Raw genomic sequence first — 19176 nt, forward strand, 5'->3', positions numbered from 1 at the left:
CTAGGGACAGAATCCCTCTCCCCGCTCTGCCCCTGCAGACCTTCACGCATCCTCCCAGCTCTGTGAAAATCCTGCAGTTCCTCCCCAACTTCTCCCCTCCCCCACTGCCATCTTTGCACACATCAGTTTACATGTACCCTTTCTGCCAGGTGTTATAAACTCTGTGTAGAAAGTTTCATTGCTTTTACTAGGTCACATGCCTCAGGCATTTTTGTTGTTAGAATTTGGAGAATTCCTGAGAACAGTTGATAGATACATAGTGAAAGCTTTGTAAGAACTGGACTTGGGAAAGATGATTAAAGCCATAGCCACTGCTACAGTTGTTCTGGGATTTCAGTAGTCTTTTCTTGTTTCTATATTAATAGAAAATCTTCAAGCTTGGTTCAGAGAGATTTCGAAACAAATATTATCACTAAATTATGATGATTCTACCGCCGCGGGCAGAAAAACTGTGCAGCTAATACAGGCTTTGGAAGAGGTAAGGAAGGTTCTTTAAATGACAGTTCTTGGATCATGAACTATATGTTTGACCTACACAGCAGTCCTGGAAACATATTTAAGAGAGTGTTTCATCAGAAGTAAAAGCAGTGTAAGTGAATATGTTCACTGTTGCATACAGTGCCCTAAAATTGGGAAAATAACTAAATGATAATAATAAAGAGAATGGTAGTGAAATTTATGATATTTCAACTTGCAGAAACATGTATGTAGTCTTGAAAAACTAATCATGAAGACAATATAGAGACATTGGGAAAACTATGATAAGGAGGTAAAAGCAGAAGCAAATTTCCATTATATGCACCATTTTTAGGTTTGTAAAAAATGTGTGCCTTGGGGGAAAAGCTAGAAGAAGATACAGAAAAATAAAAATAGTTGTATAATGATCATATGCTTAAAAATAATGTGTTTTCTTTTCTGGAAAGGAAAAGTTTGTTTTTTATCTACTGAAAAATGATTGTCAAAGAGGATCTTACTTCCACACTCTTAAAACTTGTATGTTTAACCAGGAAAATAAACAAAAGCATCAGAACAATAAGCATATACTCTATTATCTAAAAACAAAAATCATCCATCCTCACCTGGAACCCTGTCCAAGTGATATGTATGCATTCATCCTTTTCTTATAAGCTCTTTCTTATTTTTGCAAGGGTTTTAGGCCGGCCACTATTACGGCAGCACAGTATAATGCTCCACTGTTAGCATGCCAGTTTCCATAACCATTCCGGAACAATTGCTCACTTGTGCTGTTTCTATTTTGGTTGTTTTTGGATTTTCTAGTCGAGAGTACAACTGTAAACAATGTTATAAATCTGGGTGCTTTTTCTCTTTTGCATTATTTCTTTTGGCATGTAGCCCATGCCCACTGAATTATACACTTTAAAATGTCAGAACACTGTGGAATCATTATTTATTAAAGTTCATCAAAAGAACTTAAAAATGTACAAGTGCCCATTCCTTGGTTGTGGCATGACTTATTTTGTTTTTTAGCAAGCCAGCAAATCTGCAGAATTAGAATTTTCCAATATATGTTTATTGATACAGAAGTGGAAACTGGGAGTATTTGCTTATTATGTTATATATGTACAGAATAAGAAATAATGGAACATTTTTTATTTCTAGAAATACATGTATTGTTTTCTGACTTGGCTTGTACATTTCTGAAATTATATTTTGGAATTAAAATTTTGCCAAGAATGTTAGTTAAGTAGTGTGCTTTATTTGAAGTGTTTTCAAAGAACAATGAGCACCATGCAGGCCGTTCAGAAGTTTAAAATCCAGTGTATTTATGCACCTCAGGTTCAAGAATTTCACCAGCTCGAATCAAATCTGCAAGTGTGTCAGTTTCTTGCTGATACGCGCAAGTTTCTCCACCAAATGATCCGAACCATTAACATCAAAGAGGAGGTCCTGATCACAATGCAGATCATCGGGGACCTTTCTTTTGCTTGGCAGTTGATTGACAGGTAATGTGGGCAGCCTGACGCCGGTCCCTGGTGGAAGCCACTGTGAGCACCATCTTACACTGGTGTCTTTTTGCAGTTTCACAGCTATCATGCAGGAGAGCATAAGGGTGAGCCCATCCATGGTCACTAAGCTCAGAGCCACGTTCCTCAAGGTAAGCAAGGAGCAGGAAGATCACATGGGCAGGTTCTGAGCAAGCGTTGACCTTCATTTTTACCTCATTCATTAATTCAGTCCAAGATCTCATCCTCTTAGAAAGTTGGACAATTTTAAGTATTTTTATAGACTGAAAGCTTTCAGCAAATTTTTCATGAGAGTGTAGTTGGCAAAAGATGTGAGAAATAAAGTTTAAATGCAAAATAGATGTTGGGATGTCTTACAAAAATTTTTAATGAAGAAATTGATTTTTTATTAGTTTTAGCAAGATACTAAAAAATGTACATCCTTTATTTCCTAGACATGAATAAAATCCTTTTACTTACTCACTTAAAAAAATTCTTGTTGAGCTTCTGCTATATTCTAAGATCTCCTCTAAAGATTAGGAAAGGGGACTTCCTTGGTGATTCAGTGGTTAAGACTCCAAGCTTCCAATGCAGGGGACATGGGTTCAATCCCTGGTCAGGGAACTAAGATCTCACATGCTACATGGTTCAGCCAAGAAATAAAATTAAAAAATAAAAAGATTAGGTAATAATGGTGAACAAAACAGGCATGGATTAACCCTTCTCTCAAGGTAATTTCATTTAGTGATAAATGAACAAATAATTTACACAAAGTTTTCTGATGAAATTACCATACATATCAAGTCTGAGAGGCACTTTCATATTTTAACATTTCTGTGACTGAGATGGGTTGTAGATGATGGCATATCATAATTAAGTTGTCAGCATGTGGTGTTTTTTTGTTGTTGTTTTTTTGAGCAGTGCATCAAATAATGGCACTTCTTACAAGCCATGTCATCTTAGATTAGACTCAATGTGTAGTCCATCAGTCAGAATGTCCGGTCTCCATAGAGAAGTAGCTGCCTTCTGTAGTTCAGTGGCTCAAACTTGAGCATGCAGGATAATCACCTGGAAGACGTGTCACAGCCCAGATTGCTGGGCCCCACCCCCGGAGCTTCTGGTGAAGTATACCTATGTCAGGCTTGAGAATCAGCATCTCTAACAAAATCTCAGGTGATGCTGATGCTGCTGGTCCAGCGACCACAACTTGAGAGCCACTGCCGTAGCAGATACCTGTCATTTTACATTATATCCTTGTCAGAAACTGTGAACTGATGAAGTTTAGTCATTGTTGCTGTCTTTTGAGCAAAGCCTAGGAGCTTCGTTGTATGTTACTGCTTCGAGAAAGAGATTTCTAGGACATTTTGAAACAGAGAAACAGTGGTGTCTTATTTTCCTTCCAGCTTGCCTCTGCCCTTGACCTGCCCCTTCTCCGTATTAATCAAGCAAATAGCCCTGACCTTCTCAGCGTGTCTCAATATTATTCTGGTGAATTGGTGTCCTATGTGAGAAAGGTAAGAAATGCATCAAGGTGATACTTATTTTAATGGCAAACTAACTGCTGTTTTAAATACAGGCAATGGCACCCCGCTCCAGTACTCTTGCCTGGAAAATCCCATGGACGGAGGAGCTGCTAGGCTGCAGTCCATGGGGTCGCTAAGAGTCGGACACGACTGAGCGACTTCACCTTCACTTTTTACTTTCATGCATTGGAGAAGGAAATGGCAACCCACTCCAGTGTTCTTGCCTGGAGAATCTCAGGGACAGGGGAGCCTGGTGGGCTGCCATCTGTGGGGTTGCACAGAGTCAGACATGACTGAAGCAACTTATCAGTAGCAGTAGCAACTGCTATTTTAAATACAAATGATGTGCTTGGGGCCCTGAAAAAAAGTACACCTGTTATTCCTTTCCCTTACGCCATTTTTTTTTTTTGAAGTGTACTTAATTTATGATGTATTAGCTTCAAGTATGCAGCAAAGTGATTTGGTTGTACATATATGCATAGATTATTACAAGACCATGCTCTGTAGTAGGTCCTTGTTGTTTACCTGTTGTATACATAGTAGTTATATATACTTTTCCTTAATTCTTAATTTGATTCCTGAAATTTTCCATACCTGAAAATAAATTTATTCTTACTGGTACTGTGGGTGTGCAGATACGTTTTTACTTTCAAAGAACTTTTATACTCAGTTTTTAAATGCTGATGGTATTAACCCCCATTTTATAGGTGTAGAGATTGAGAAACATAGATCTTGGTAGCTTCTTCAAAGTCATAGTTGGTAACTGTGACTAATTGGAACTTAAAGTTTTCAGGAGAATTTTGGTCCTTATTTCAGTAGCTTATGGTGTAACTTAAAGCCACAAAATGGCACCCCACTCCAGTACTCTTGCCTGGAAAATCCCATGGACGGAGGAGCCTGCTAGGCTGCAGTCCTTGGGGTCGCTAAGAGTCAGACATGACTGAGTGACTTCACTTTCACTTTTCACTTTCATGCATTGGAGAAGGAAATGGCAACCCACTCCAGTGTTCTTGCCTGGAGAATCCCAGGACGGGGGACCTTACGGGCTGCCATCTCTGGGGTCGCACAGAGTTGGACACGACTGAAGCCATTTAGCAGCAGCAGTAGCAGAGCCACACAGGCCTGGATTCAAAATTGTCCTGTGTCATGTACTAGCTGAGGGCTCTACAGCCATGTTACTTAACATCTCTGAATCTCAGCTTTTGAAAAATTTATAATGTGGGAGTGATACATCTTTTACAGCATTTCTAGGAGACTTAGCTTTATCTTGCCGGGGTCCAGCCCTGGTGGATCCAGGGTGATTCGAAGGTGGGGACAGAGTCGGTGTCCTTGGAAAAATACATATTTAATTACAGAGATATAGAGAGATTAGAAACGGATAGTGTAGTAGGAAAATTAGTGGAGAAAAAGAGGCTGAATAACTTGGTTTACATGGAATAGCATCCATGCTCCAGATGGGAATTCAGCCAGAAAAACGGGGAGCAAGAAAGAAACAACATGGGGGAATCAGTCTTTCTAAAAACTGATCCCATTTCTTTATTTTTGGGTTTGCTTATATACCTTTTGTTACACATAGGGATGAATACAGAGTCACGCGGGGGTCAGCAGTCCTGACCTTATCAAAATCAGGTGCTTCACATAAAAAGATCTTAGGGATTTTACATCATCTTCTGGCCATGAGACCTGCTGACATTTTATGATCCTTTCTTTCTGATAACCAAAAAACTTTTGTCTTCCAAGGGTTTTTTTTCTTAAACCAGGCACCACCCTCCAAATAAAGTTGCATTCCTATAGGATGAGGGTGTAGTAAGTTACAATCAAGAGAGGAATTTATTTAACCCAAGGTTAACATGATTAATCTTAAAGGTTAATACTTATTTCTTCTATATGCTTAAAGGTTAATACTTATTTCTCCTATATGCTAGTTATATCCATTATAAGGGCAGGGAACATGGAGATTTAGCAGCAAACATCAACCTAACAAGTGAAAATCCTTTCACCAATGTTCCCCTTAAGATCTATTTAGTCTTAAGATAGTGATAAATTTACATTTTTACATAGCAAGGACACAGTGATTTATAGCAAAGTACAGTGATCTATTACAAAAGAGAAAATTCATTAACTCAAAAAGTCTAGTATTGCTAACCTTAAAAACTACTATATTTCCTTTTCTATATTCCAAATACATTGATTAATATATTCCCAGGTGCCTAAGGATATGGAGGCCTGGCGGCAATCATTGACTCAACAATGAGAAAAGCCCTATGCTAATTAAGACTCTCAAAATACTCCAAAACTCTCTGTGCTATTTATGGTTGAGAGGTGGTAAACAATCATGTGCATAGTGGCAGGAGTATGGATAATCTTGTCACACAAGCTAGTCTGTCAGCAGAGAGGTTTGACCTGAGAAATCCCTTGTCACACCCAGGGCAGGGAATTAGCAGCAACTATTGCCACAACAAATGAAAAAACCCTTCACCAATATAATTCCTAACCAACGCACTATACTAATAATTTCCAACTCCCCAAAAGAATTTGCCCGAAGAGGTGGCAAGAATACACGGAAGAACAGTACAAAAAAGATCTTCATGACCCAGATAATCATGATGGTGTGATCACTAATCTATAGAGCCAGACATCTTGAAAAGTGAAGTCAGGTGGGCCTTGGAAAGCATCACAAAGCCAGTGGAGGTGATGGAATTCCAGTTGAGCTGTTTGAAATCCTGAAAGATGATGCTGTGAAAGTGTTGCATTCAATATGCCAGCAAATTTGGAAAACTCAGCAGTGGCCACAGGACTGGAAAAGGTCAGTTTTCATTCCAATCCCAAAGGGGAATTCCAAAGAATGCTCAAACTACCTCACAATTGCACTCATCTCACATGCTAGTAAAGTAATGCTCAAAATTCTCCAAGCCAGGCTTCCGCAATACGTGAACCGTGAACTCCCTGATGTTCAAGCTGGTTTTAGAAAAGGCAGAGGAACCAGAGATCAAATTGCCAACATCCGCTGGATCATGGAAAAGGCAAGAGAGTTCCAGAAAAACATCTATTTCTGCTTGATTGACTATGCCAAAGGCTTTGACTGTGTAGATCACAATAAACTGTGGAAAATTCTGAGAGAGATGAGAATACCAGACCACCTAACCTGCCTCTTGAGAAATCTGTATGCAGGTCGGGAAGCAACAGTTAGAACTGGACATGGAACAGACTGGTTCCAAATAGGAAAAGGAGTACGTCAGGGCTGTATATTGTCACCCTGCTTATTTAACTTCTATGCAGAATACATCATGAGAAATGCTGGACTGGAAGAAACACAAGCTGGAATCAAGATTGCCGGGAGAAATATCAATAACCTCAGATATGCAGATGACACCACCCTTATGGCAGAAAGTGAAGAGGAACTAAAAAACCTCTTGATGAAAGTGAAAGAGGAGACTGAAAAAGTTGGCTTAAAGCTCAACATTCAGAAAACGAAGATCATGGCATCCGGTCCCATCACTTCATGGGAAATAGATGGGGAAACAGTGGAAACAGTGTCAGACTTCATTTTTTTGGGCTCCAAAATCACTGCAGATGGTGACTGCAGCCATGAAATTAAAAGACATTTACTCCTTGGAAGAAAAGTTATGACCAACCTAGATAGCATATTCAAAAGCAGAGACATTACTTTACCGACTAAGGTCTGTCTAGTCAAGGCTATGGTTTTTCCTGTGATCATGTATGGATGTGAGAGTTGGACTATGAAGAAGGCTGAGCGCCGAAGAATTGATGCTTTTGAACTGTGGTGTTGGAGAAGACTCTTGAGAGTCCCTTGGACTGCAAGGAGATCCAACCAGTCCATTCTGAAGGAGATCAACCCTGGGATTTCTTTGGAAGGAATGATGCTGGGCTGAAACTCCAGTACTTTGGCCACCTCATGAGAAGAGTTGATTCATTGGAAAAGACTCTGATGCTGGAAGGGATTGGGGGCAGGATGAGAAGGGGATGACCGAGGATGAGATGGCTGGATGGCATCACTGACTCGATGGATGTGAATGTGAGTGAACTCCGGGAGTTGGTGATGGACAGGGAGGCCTGGCGTGCTGCGATTCATGGGGTCGCAAAGAGTCAGACATGACTGAGCGACTGAACTGAACTGAAGTCTAAAACATCTCGTGCCTCTCAGGTTGGGAGGCTGTAAACAATCACATGTGGCCGGACGAACCTATACAGGCGGGCTAGATAACCTTCAGAGGAGTCCGTAAGCTGAAACACCCTTGTCATGCCCAGGAATTTTTATTGCCTTGGAGCTGCACGCTTACTCCTTCTCCGAGAGAAATGGTTATGGGGGAGAGCCCCCTGTAAAGTCAGAGGTGTAGGTGAGAGCATAAAACAGACTCTGGTTTGGGGGTAGATACTCAGGAACAGGGGGTTTCCTGAGGCTTGATCACGCCTTTGCGTATGCCAAGCCTCCTTCCTCATGACCTTTGCCATGGGCAGAGTTCCTCACGCTGGCTTCCGGCATTTCCCCCTTTTTTGTTTTTTTAAAATAATCAGGTGCAACTCAGTCGAGAGCTTCTGAATGCTCTGCCGAAGAATCCTGACAATACAAGGAAGAATGATTAAAAGAAGTAAGATTAGAGCACCAACAGCACCATAACTGAAGACATTAGACAGATTGTTTTTTCCAGAAATAAAGTTAGAGAAGGTGTGGAAAAAGTCATTAGCGGCTGCAGCAGCAGTAAAATCCAAACGAGAGTGTTCCAAGGTCTGTATCTGATTATGAAGTTTTCCTACGTGCAGGCCAATATCAGAGCTGTTCCAAACACCTGAAGTGTGATTTTTAACTTTTTCCCACTCATAATCTGTGAGCAATTTGTTTTTGAAGGAACGTAGCCCTGTGCCTGGGAGCAGTTACTAAAAGAATGCTTGTGAAAGCCCCCAGCACCCTTTGCTGCAGATTAATAAATGGACACCCTTTTTACTGTTGTCCTACCATCTGTCAAACTAAGGAAGAGAAAATAGGAGGTTCACTTATTTTTCCTTTTTTCCCTTTCACTAAAGGTATTGCAGATTATTCCAGAAAGCATGTTTACTTCCCTTCTAAAGATCATAAAGCTTCAGACTCATGATATCATTGAAGTGCCCACCCGGCTGGACAAAGACAAGCTGAGGGACTACGCTCAGCTCGGCCCGCGATATGAGGTGGTGTGTCCCTTTAACATCTGCCTTTTGATGTTTAACCCCCCAAACCATGAAATAGCACAACTCTGTGTATCCCCAAGGCCCCCGGATCAGTTCTGATTTATTTTTCTACTCACTCAGTGGTAACCAGGTTTTGTTATTTTAGTGCAAGCTCACCTTCATTCTTTACAGTGTCCTGGTATCATTCAGGGCCCCACCTGCCTGAATGTTCTCAGAGGGAGTGGAACTCAGTTGGTCACTTTTCTTTTGAACGGTCTTGGTTCATGACTCAGTGGTTCAAAATAATCCATATTCCATGAACAAAGTAATCCATATTCCATAAACCACTTCAAACAGGCAGATATTTAAGGCCATTCCACAATTAAGCAGTCTCAGAAGTAGTTCTTCCCAAATGCCTCTGCTTTTCTTTCTCCCTAAACTTAGAGACCTGAAAAATAAAATCAAGTAAAATTTGAAAATGTGATAACCAGCATCAATTTCACATCCTTTGACACAACTCCAGAAGTTTCATTAGGCATTGAGATCATCAAGCTCAGAATTTGCACATTGATTCTAACTCAAGAATATAGCCTCAGTCAATCTTTTCAGTGCCTCCCAGCATTGTTTGAAAAGAATGTGGACTGCAGGAAAAGGGAGATTACCTTTTCAGTGTCTCCATGAGCCCTTTGATTTTGGAAGGTATCATCTATATCACTGAGTACTGCTTTCATCTCATGTGTGGAATACTGAGGCCCAAAGAAGGGGAAGTGATTGATCAAAGGGTAAAGAATGATTGAACATCTTCTGACTCAGTCACCCGGTAGGTCTGACAGTGGTCAACACCACAGAGCATTATTTCTGACCAGGACATGTACACGCAGGTGCCTTCAAGCTACATGCTTGTTCTCTTGGCTTTGCCCTTTCAGAACTATTACCAGTTATTTTAGGTTCCCATAGAAGTGATGGGTCTTTTATGAGAAGTGCTTCATTAACCTCTTTTTCTTTGTTGAAGGTTGCCAAGCTTACTCATGCTATTTCCATTTTTACTGAAGGCATCTTAATGATGAAGACAACTTTAGTCGGCATCATCAAGGTAATGGTCTTAATGCTGGTCTCTGTGGCCTCATAATAAGCCTCTCTGTCATTTGGATTTTGGCGGAGTTTATCCTGTGGGGGTACTGTCATCATCTTATGCCCCTCACTATCTCACATACAGTGTTTGATTTTCATTTTAGTCACTTATGAACAGAGAAGGAGAAAGCATTATTATCCTCATTTTTCATAACACCCAGGAATTCCTAAACACTAAGAAAAAAAATTTTATTGAATTTTTGTAATAACAAAAGAATAATTCAGTTCCCTTAAGCAAAGAAGCTTGCTTACTTGATCACTTACTGTCTCTTTCCTCCTTGCCTGCAACTTTTCTTTCTCTTTAATATTTTTATGCTGCACCCCAGGTGCAGAGAGCTGAGATCATGGTACACCTCTGACCACAGGCCATTGCCACCACCAGTATATGCAAGCTCCTCTCTTTTTCTTTCTCTTCTCCTGATACCCACCCCCAGACCCCACAGCACCCACTCTGTTTGATTTCTGTCCATAAATATGCAAGTCTCCTTATTTTTAGCAAGTAGTAGTATTTTATGTTTGCACATTTTTGATTTCTCTAAATCATATTCTGCTACAAAGCCTCATTCTTTTTCTAACATTTCTCACTAGTTATTGCTTTCAGGATTTATTTATGTTGTAGTGAGATGGTTGGTTACTTCTTCCTGCTGCAGAGAATTTCACGTTTTATTTAGTTGTTCCCCAGGGCACAGATGCTGCTCATTTTCATACCTGTGCTTCCTGTTAGCATCAGCAGTGTCTAGATGAGCATCTCTGAACGTGTCCCCACATAGGCCTGTGCAAGAATTGTGCTGAAATCCAGGAGTGGGTGGAGTCTTAGGGCACATTTGTACTTAATTTGTCTCAGTACAGCCAGATTGCCTCCTCACGTGACTTGTTTCCTGTGTATCTATCCCCATTTTGGCCAACACTAGCCATGATCCGCTTCCTAATTTTTGTTCTCCAGACGGGTCTAAAGTGGTATATCATTGCTGTTTTATTATAATTTGTAATCCTAAGATGACTAGTGATGCACCCACTCAGTTCGTGGTGCTCTTATTTATTTTTCCATTTATCTGACATCAATAGAATCTTAACATTTCCAATTTTCTAAAGAATCTTCGTTGAGTTGCTGGATATAACATTTGTGTTAATGAAATCCAAGAAAATATAGGAAATGAACCTAAATAGAAACAGAACTTTACTATGTTGTTTCTAGAAATATAGTAAAGAAATACCATTCTAGCCCTGTAGTATTATTAGACTCTATTAAACTTGATTTAGGCCTGATGCCAGTTTAAGTCAGTTGATATTCAGAGAGTACACAGACAGGTTATCACTTCTTACTCATCTTTATGTGATGATACATCCTAGGACCAGGTTAGTCTTAAATACAGAGTGACTAGTTGGATGTAATAAAACCTAGTAATTAGCAATAATTATCAAGGGAAGGACTGCTTAAGAAAAATGTAAATCTCTTACCAGAATCTTTCACTTAATAAGCGCAAGTATGTTAGTGTTAGTTGCTCAGTCATGTCAGACTCTTTGCAGCCGTATGGACTGTAGTCCACCAGGTTCCTCTGTCCATGGGATTTCCCAAGTAAGAATACTGGACTGGGTTGCGTTCCTCAAGGGTTGAACCCAGGTCTCCCGCATTACAGGCAGATTCTTTATCATCTGAGTCACCAGGGAAGTACCAATAAGTTCAAAGGGAATGTCATCTTGACATCCTTTAAGCTTACATTGTCTCTGACAGTTTAACAACTCAGGGCTTTATGTGGGATCCCATGGCCTTCAGTAATCTGTAATCTTTGAATGCTATGGATCTATTTCAAACCCTTTCAAAGAGTTTTAATTCATTTCAGTAAATATGAGTTAAAACAAGTGAGATATATACAGATACACATATAATGTCCATTGTTAGATGTAGCCAAAGTAATAGAAATAGCCTAAGCATTTTATGAGGGAAAGAATGGCTGAATATATCATGGTGCAGTCACACTGTGGATTACTTTCCTGCCATTCAAAAATAACTTACCACCAAGAAATTTCCAAAATGTAGAGTGGAAACGCAATGGTAGAACAACATGTATATATATGTTCATATTGGATTGACCAAAAATTTCATTTTCATAACCTCTTACAGATAAATCCTAGGACTAGATTGGTCCAGATGAACTTTTTGGCCAACCCAATATTTTTATCCCATTTAGACATTTTTTTTCTTGGAGGATAATTGCTTTACAATATTGTATTGGTTTCTGCCATACATCAACACAAATCGGTCACAGGTATACATCTGTCCCCTCCCTTCTGACCCCCTTCCCATCTCCCACCCCCTTAGGTTGTCACAGAGCCATGGGTTGACCTCCTGGTGTCACACAGCTAATTCCCTCTTGCTGTTTTACGTATGGTAAGGTGTATGTTTCCAGAATGTTCTCTCCATTCATCCCACCCCTCCTTCCTGCACTGTCCCCAGGTCTGCCCTCCACGTCTGCCTCTCCATTGCTCCCCTGCAGATGCGTAGACCGCACAGCCACCATGGAGAACATGGTGGAGATTCCGTAGAACGCTAGACATAGAACCACCACGTGACCATTTAGATTTTTTAATGAATGTATTTAAGAACAAATACATATCTAAATTAATAGAGGAGGGCCTGGGGGACCCATGTGAAAACTGTTAACTGCTGTTAACCACAGAAGGTAGACAGAATGCAAGGAAGGAGCTGTGTGACAGGGTCTTTCCCCATGAGCACTCCGCAGGTTGGTTGGTGGAAGTCTGGGGAGAATGGGAAGGGCCCTTTAAGACCATGAGATTCATGAAAACATTGAACTCTTTTTCATGAAATCTGTTTTTATAAGGGCTGTTCTCATTGGAAATTTCATTGTACCTGCTTGAATTTGTTTTCATTGACTGTATTTGTTTATAATTTACCCGTTTCTCATGAAATACAGCATAGATGCCAAACGCTTTAGAAACAGTTGTGTAGCTTGATAGGTTAGTATGAGATAAAGACCACTCACTCTCACCACCTCTCAAGCCCAGAGATACAGTTGAGCCAGCTCCTACCCCAGGATGCTCCTTGTGGGCCCTGACCTAATCCCAGTCTCTCTGTTTGTAGTTTTATTACCCAGAAGTAAATCTCTAGACACTTTAGTACAGATTTGCCCATTTAAAAAAAAATGTATGTCTTTTAAGACTGATTTACTCCTCAGATTCCTCCTTCATTCTTTTCTTTCCTTACAGTTTGCCTGTTGAAGAATTCTAGGTCTTGACCTATTGTTTCTCCTCGGTCTGGCTTTCAGTGACTGCCTGATCACAGTGTAGTTCAACAAGTTCCTCTGGCTTCTGTATTTTCAGGAACTTTTTCATTCCAGTTATCCTCCTTAAAGTTTAAATATCATCAAATCCAGATGGAACCCATCAATTTTCTTTATGACTTTTTAAAATAATAAGTCTTGACAAATTAAAAGAAACATGTCTTAGAGAATTCAAAGGACTGTATTAAAACTATTTCATGTTTTATAGATTTGACAGACTTTTAGGGAATAACAAAAGCTTTCTCATTATAGAAAAAAAGAATCAGCAAAATAAGCTACAGAGTTAAGTAGCAGATTTCTTTCCTATTTTATCTCTCTAATTACAAACAGCATCCTGAGAATGCTGAAAGAAAAAAGAATTGTTGAATCTGCAGAGGTCCAGCCCCAAGTGACTTTGCTCGTATGATTATAGATGCCCTTAGATAACTTCCAGATGAGAGATGGGCACTAAATTCCAGTGCAAGCCATACAGTCCACTGTCTCCTCCTGGTGATAAGAAAAGGCACTTTTAAGGAAATGATCAAAATGTGAGGCGATTTAAAACTTTCCATACCCACCATCTTTGAAATGACATGTAAAATTATCATGAATGTTGCTGAGATAAACTAAGTCCTACCAAGGTAACAGGTTTCAATAATTCTATCCGAGCCGCACAAGATCAAAGGGGCAGGAAAGGGGGGAAAAAACCCTAATCATTTAGGATTGAGGTAGGGAAGTGCTCCCCTACAGATTCTGGAGACTGTCTTTCCTCTGTGTTTCTCCTAGACTGAGGTTTTCCTCACTGACATTTAATGCTTTTCAATTTGCATTTAGGTGGATCCAAAACAACTGCTGGAGGATGGAATCAGGAAGGAACTGGTTAAGCGTGTTGCTTTTGCCCTTCATAGGGGTTTGATCTTCAACCCCCGAGCCAAGGTACCCGATCAGCAGAATGAGTCTGTCCTTGCTCTTGACTCAGCTTGCAGAATGTTCTAGAATGTCATTTTGAACAGGAACAAGACCTTTCTTCCTATCTAACATATATCTACTGTATCATGTTCAGTACAATCACCTGATGTGCTTTTTGATCCTATCTTTCTTTTTTATTTTGGTGGGGTTTTTTATTAATTTATTTAATTGAAGGATAATTGCTTTACAGAATTGTGTTGGTTTCTAAACATCAACTTAAATCAGCCATAGACAGACATATGTCCCCTCCCTGTTGAACCTCCCTCCTACCTCCCACCTCATCCCACCCTTGATCCTATCTTATAAGCATTCATATTATAAGAAAACCCTTTTTAAAATCAGCCCTTTCCTTCACTTCAAGTTTAAGAATTAAACTGATGTTTATGATTCCAGGTTCCTTCTCGTAGTGAAAAGAATTTGTTAAGCCTAAAGCAGACTGAAACTACAAAGGCTGTAATTTTTTTCTTTTGCTTGATCATATTCTAGAGAATATAATCATTTTTCTCAAGAGAGAAAGAGCAGGCCTGAAATTTACATCTGAAATCACATCAGTAAATTCAATTTAAAATTAAGATTAGAGTTATCAAGTGATGAGAGAAATCACTGATACTCATTTTTTATATTCTTTTATATGAGGCTTTCTTCCCAAATGAATGAAATAAATTCTTTATTAGACGCCTGGCATAAATCACCACCCACTCTCAATGAGGCAGGAATAAGTATTTCCAGAGCTGTCTTCAGCTGTCACAGTGGCCTCTCACTGGGATTTCCTTGACAGTCTCATGTCGGCGTTGGCGGTTGACAGACTGTGCCAGTCTAACAGCTTTCTGCTTCTTTTTTCACACAGCCGAGTGAACTGATGCCCAAGCTGAAAGAGCTGGGAGCTACCATGGATGGATTCCATCGTTCTTTTGAATATATTCAGGACTATGTCAACATTTATGGTCTGAAGATCTGGCAGGAAGAAGTATCTCGTATCATAAATTACAATGTGGAACAAGAGTGTAATAACTTCTTAAGAACAAAGGTATCTAAACAGATTTTAATATTCTTGACTATATAGCACTTCTGACATGCCCCAAACCTCAGAAATGCCAACAACAAAGTTTGTTTAAATAATTACTAAAATTCTGTAACCACTGCAGAGTCACAAATGCCTTCAGAGTAACTTCAGGAGCTGTGAGGGTTGCAGAAAGGTTTCTGTGACCCCTGACCCCTCCAAGTTTACTGTCCTTAGGAGAAAGCAGACTTAATTACGTGGCTACAGAATGAAACCATCTGGTATAGTCATTGTAAACCAGGTACTCAGGAGTTCCAAAGACTTAGGAGCTCATCTAGGTTGGGTCAGAGTATATACCCAAGAGTGTATACCTAAATGCTGGCTCATTTAGTAGTTCTGCATTTAACTTGCAAACCACCAAGCTGTTTCCCACAGTGCCTGCACCATTTGTTCGTTCCCACCAGCAGTGTCTGAGGGTTCTAGGTTTCCACATCCTCGCCAACACTTGCTAATTTTCTCTTTTTTTCTTTTTGATTACAACCATCCTAGTGAGTCTGAGTGGTACTTCATTGTGGTTTTGATTTGCATTTCCATCATGACCAATGATGTTGAGCATCTTTTCATGCGCTTATCGACCAGGTTATATCTTCTTTGGAGAAATGTCGAGTCCTTTGCCTATTTTCTGTTGGATTATTTGAGCACCACATTCTTAAGTGTCACAGCTGAGAAGACCGATCTTAGTAATTAACAAGGAGTCACTCACAGGTTTTTAATTAGGGAACTGACATGATTCGGGTGACATTTTCAAAAGATTATGTTTCTTCCAGCCCTATATTTTGGATGTTTATTATTACATTGTCAACTTGTAAGACAGAAAGTAAGAAATTCCTGTGTCTTTTTCCACTTCTCCTCAATCACTTCACTTTTTCACAGTTATTTCTTTTTTTAATAAATATTATATGTGTTATTTCTGGGAGGCTGTTACTACAGTTTTTAAAATTTCTTCTTCAAAATCAAGGAGCCATTTATATTCACTATTCATGCAACATTATCTTTGTAAAACTATATAAGAAAAGGATAACTAGGTTAACTTATCAAAGATGGACTAAATATTTATGTCTTTGGGGTTCTTTTTTTTGTTTTTTTCCTAGATTCAAGATTGGCAAAGTATGTACCAGTCCACTCATATTCCAATACCAAAGTTTACCCCTGTGGACGAGTCTGTAACATTTATTGGTCGACTCTGCAGAGAAATCTTGCGAATCACAGACCCAAAGTAGGTGTACCTCAATTCCACTGGACAGCAAGTCTCTAAACATAGCGATCATATCCTTGACTTCTACTCAGATCATATCCTTGTTCCTGCCATCGCTGGAGCCTTTCTCGTGGGTTGATTAAGTTTACTTTTTCTGGGACTGCATGTTTTCCTCAGTGTGACTGAGGTCACCCCAGTCCAAAGACACATAAATGAAAACAATTAGAAGGTCTGTTCAGCCACCTCTTATTTTAGTCTATGCCTCTGTTTCTTTCCAGCTAACATTACTTGGGTCTGTGGACTACCTGGTTTATTAAAACTTTAAATTTCAAATTTTTCCTGTTACTCATGACCTACTCCCCCATTGCAGTCACTGGCCTTGCACGTGCCAGCTCACACCTTGCACTTCTAAGATGACCTTCTTGTTTCTCAGCCCTACCCTTAGGCACTTTTTGCGGAAGACCCAGCATTTCTTGAGCACTCAGCTTGTGTGCTCCTCCTGGGCCCTGACACACATCCCTTTGCTTGCCCATCACAACAGTCTAAAGGGGTAGGCACCATTATTCATCCCCTGTGCTTCTCGAAGTAACCAAGGCACAAAAAAGCTCAGTCACTTGCCCAGAAGTTAATAAATGGTGGCCCCAGAGTACATACCAGGCCCTCTGACTCTGGAGCCCAACTCTTAAAGCCTGTGTCGTTCAAGGGCAACAGTGACTTACAGATTAAATATACAGTCACATGGGTGAGAACCTCATAGAGTCAAAATGGCTACTGAGAATACTACAGGTGGGCACCACAGTGGGGACTTGCACGCTGTCCGTCTCAGTAAGTCCAGCGGAGTCGTCATTTTTCTTCAGTTGAGGCTCTGATGAAACAGCTGGTACTAAGCCCTACTAAGGGGAAAGCAGGCTCCTGTCTGCTCTTGTGTTCACCCCTGGGCCTGTGCCTGCTCAGTGGAATGACCCATGTGGTTTCCCAGGGAAAGGTGGTATCTCTTCTTTCTCAGTCCAGCGATGCAGGAGAAGTTGACTTTGTGCAAGTTAAATGTCCTCATGACATGTCTTCTCTATACTGCCTTCACATTCAGGCTGATTTTCTGTCAGAACTTAAGAAACTCGACAAACCGTATGTCACCTTCGGCAGAAATGGGTTTGGTCTGTGACTTTCGGGCCAAAAAAAGTGATCCAAAATGTTTTGGGACTTCTCCTTTCTCAGTCCCCGTGGGTTGATCTTGGAAGCCCTCCTAGAAACCTGTCTGCCTCACGCACCTAGTGCCAGCTTAATACTGGCAGACAGGATTAAGCATGACTGGGATTTCCATGTCATGTATGGCATCAAAATTGGGAGCCTCTCAGGTGACACAAAGTGCCCACACTGAGTGGTGGAAGCAAGACGCTTTGCAGCCTGAAAGTACACTGCCGCTCTGGAAGCCATCTTGCTCTTGCATCTAGTCCCAAATTTAAAATTCCCTCGCTCCTGAGCCTCTTAATTCCCTCCCAAGCCTCATTTCAGTAAAGATATGTATTGGCTCTGAGGACTGGAGCCGTATAATTTTGTGGGGGCTGTTGAAAGTAGAGGCTAGGATTCTACCCCACACATACCCAATCCAACCCTCCAGAAATGGGAGCTTGAGATCTGTTTTTTTAAACATGTTCTACCATTGACTTAGGACTTGCCAGGTGGCTCAGTGGGTAAAGAATCCTCCTGCAATGCAAGAGGCACAGAAGGTGGGGGTTCGATCCCTGGGTTGGAAGAACCCGTGGAGGAGGACATGGCAACCACTCCGGTATTCTTGCCTGGGAATCTTATGGACAGAGGACCCTGGCGGACTGCAGTCCATAGGGTCTCAAAGAGCCATGCACAACTGAAGCAACTGAAAATACACACTGGCACCATTGATTTAAGGTCCCCATGCGAACATTTGAGAATCTTGGTGGTTGTGGGTGTGGTGTTAGAATCAGGCCTGTCCAAGACTCAGTTATTTCATGTATAAAGTGAAAGTCAAACAGCTTGTACATCACAGCACTATTCTGAGGATAAAGAGAGAGCATTCGAAAGGGTCTGGCCCAGGGCCTGACACATAGGCAGTCCTCAGTAAATGTCAGTTTTTATCATCACCATCGTCACACTCCTGAGTCTCAAAGGGAATTGTTGGTCAATGACCAGGACGAGAAGGAAAGAGGAAATGGCTCTGTCATCATAGCCTCAGATGTGAGGGCATGAGGATTCAAAGTTCCTTTCTTACCCAACTGGAAGTGGCACAAGACACTGTTTCATCCATAGTCTCTGGATATTTACAGGAAGACCCTCCAGAGAGGCAATGGGGCTCTGAAGTCTTCCAGCCTGGTGACTGAATCTAGCCTTGTCCTTGAGACATGACTCAACTACCCAACCCAGTGGAAACACATCATTCAAACTGGTGACGTAGCAAGGGCAGGAAGAGGTGACTTAACTGAATTTCACCTTCCTGGCTCATCAGACATTCACCATGAGATGTCTTGGCTGCCCAGATGCAGGGGTTATTAAAACAGATCATGAAACCATTGTTCTTCCTATCCGATGCCCCTAATCCTATTGCATCCCTCATCCATTCAGGGTGAATTCTGAGCTGCTTTTGGGTTTTGAGTTTGTTTTGTTTATGTTTTAGAATGACGTGTCACATTGACCAGCTGAACACTTGGTATGACATGAAAACCCATCAAGAAGTGACCAGCAGCCGCCTTTTCTCAGAAATCCAAAACACCTTGGGGACTTTCGGTCTGAACGGGTTAGACAGGCTTCTGTGCTTTATGATTGTCAAAGAGTTACAGGTGAGCCTTCAGGTGTCCATGTGTGTTCCGCTATCCTGGGGAAGAAGGGAGTAGATGGTTTAGCTTTTCTTTTGTGCTTTCCT

At 40.8% G+C, this 19176-nt stretch overlaps 1 protein-coding gene across 1 annotated transcript in view; it reads left to right on the forward strand.

The window, feature by feature from the left end:
• The window catches only part of WASHC5 (WASH complex subunit 5), a 55897-nt gene that overhangs the window by 23622 nt on the left and 13099 nt on the right, over positions 1 to 19176 (forward strand). The window contains exons 12-21 of the mRNA XM_068983546.1: positions 366 to 478; positions 1798 to 1964; positions 2041 to 2116; positions 3368 to 3478; positions 8531 to 8671; positions 9663 to 9743; positions 13894 to 13995; positions 14876 to 15055; positions 16180 to 16304; positions 18931 to 19093. Of these exons, the coding sequence (XP_068839647.1) occupies positions 366 to 478; positions 1798 to 1964; positions 2041 to 2116; positions 3368 to 3478; positions 8531 to 8671; positions 9663 to 9743; positions 13894 to 13995; positions 14876 to 15055; positions 16180 to 16304; positions 18931 to 19093 (1259 nt within the window). The remainder of the gene's footprint in view (positions 1 to 365; positions 479 to 1797; positions 1965 to 2040; positions 2117 to 3367; positions 3479 to 8530; positions 8672 to 9662; positions 9744 to 13893; positions 13996 to 14875; positions 15056 to 16179; positions 16305 to 18930; positions 19094 to 19176) is intronic.

Source organism: Capricornis sumatraensis, chromosome 11 (genome assembly GCF_032405125.1).
Source record: "Capricornis sumatraensis isolate serow.1 chromosome 11, serow.2, whole genome shotgun sequence".
NCBI classification, from domain to species: Eukaryota; Metazoa; Chordata; class Mammalia; order Artiodactyla; family Bovidae; genus Capricornis; species Capricornis sumatraensis.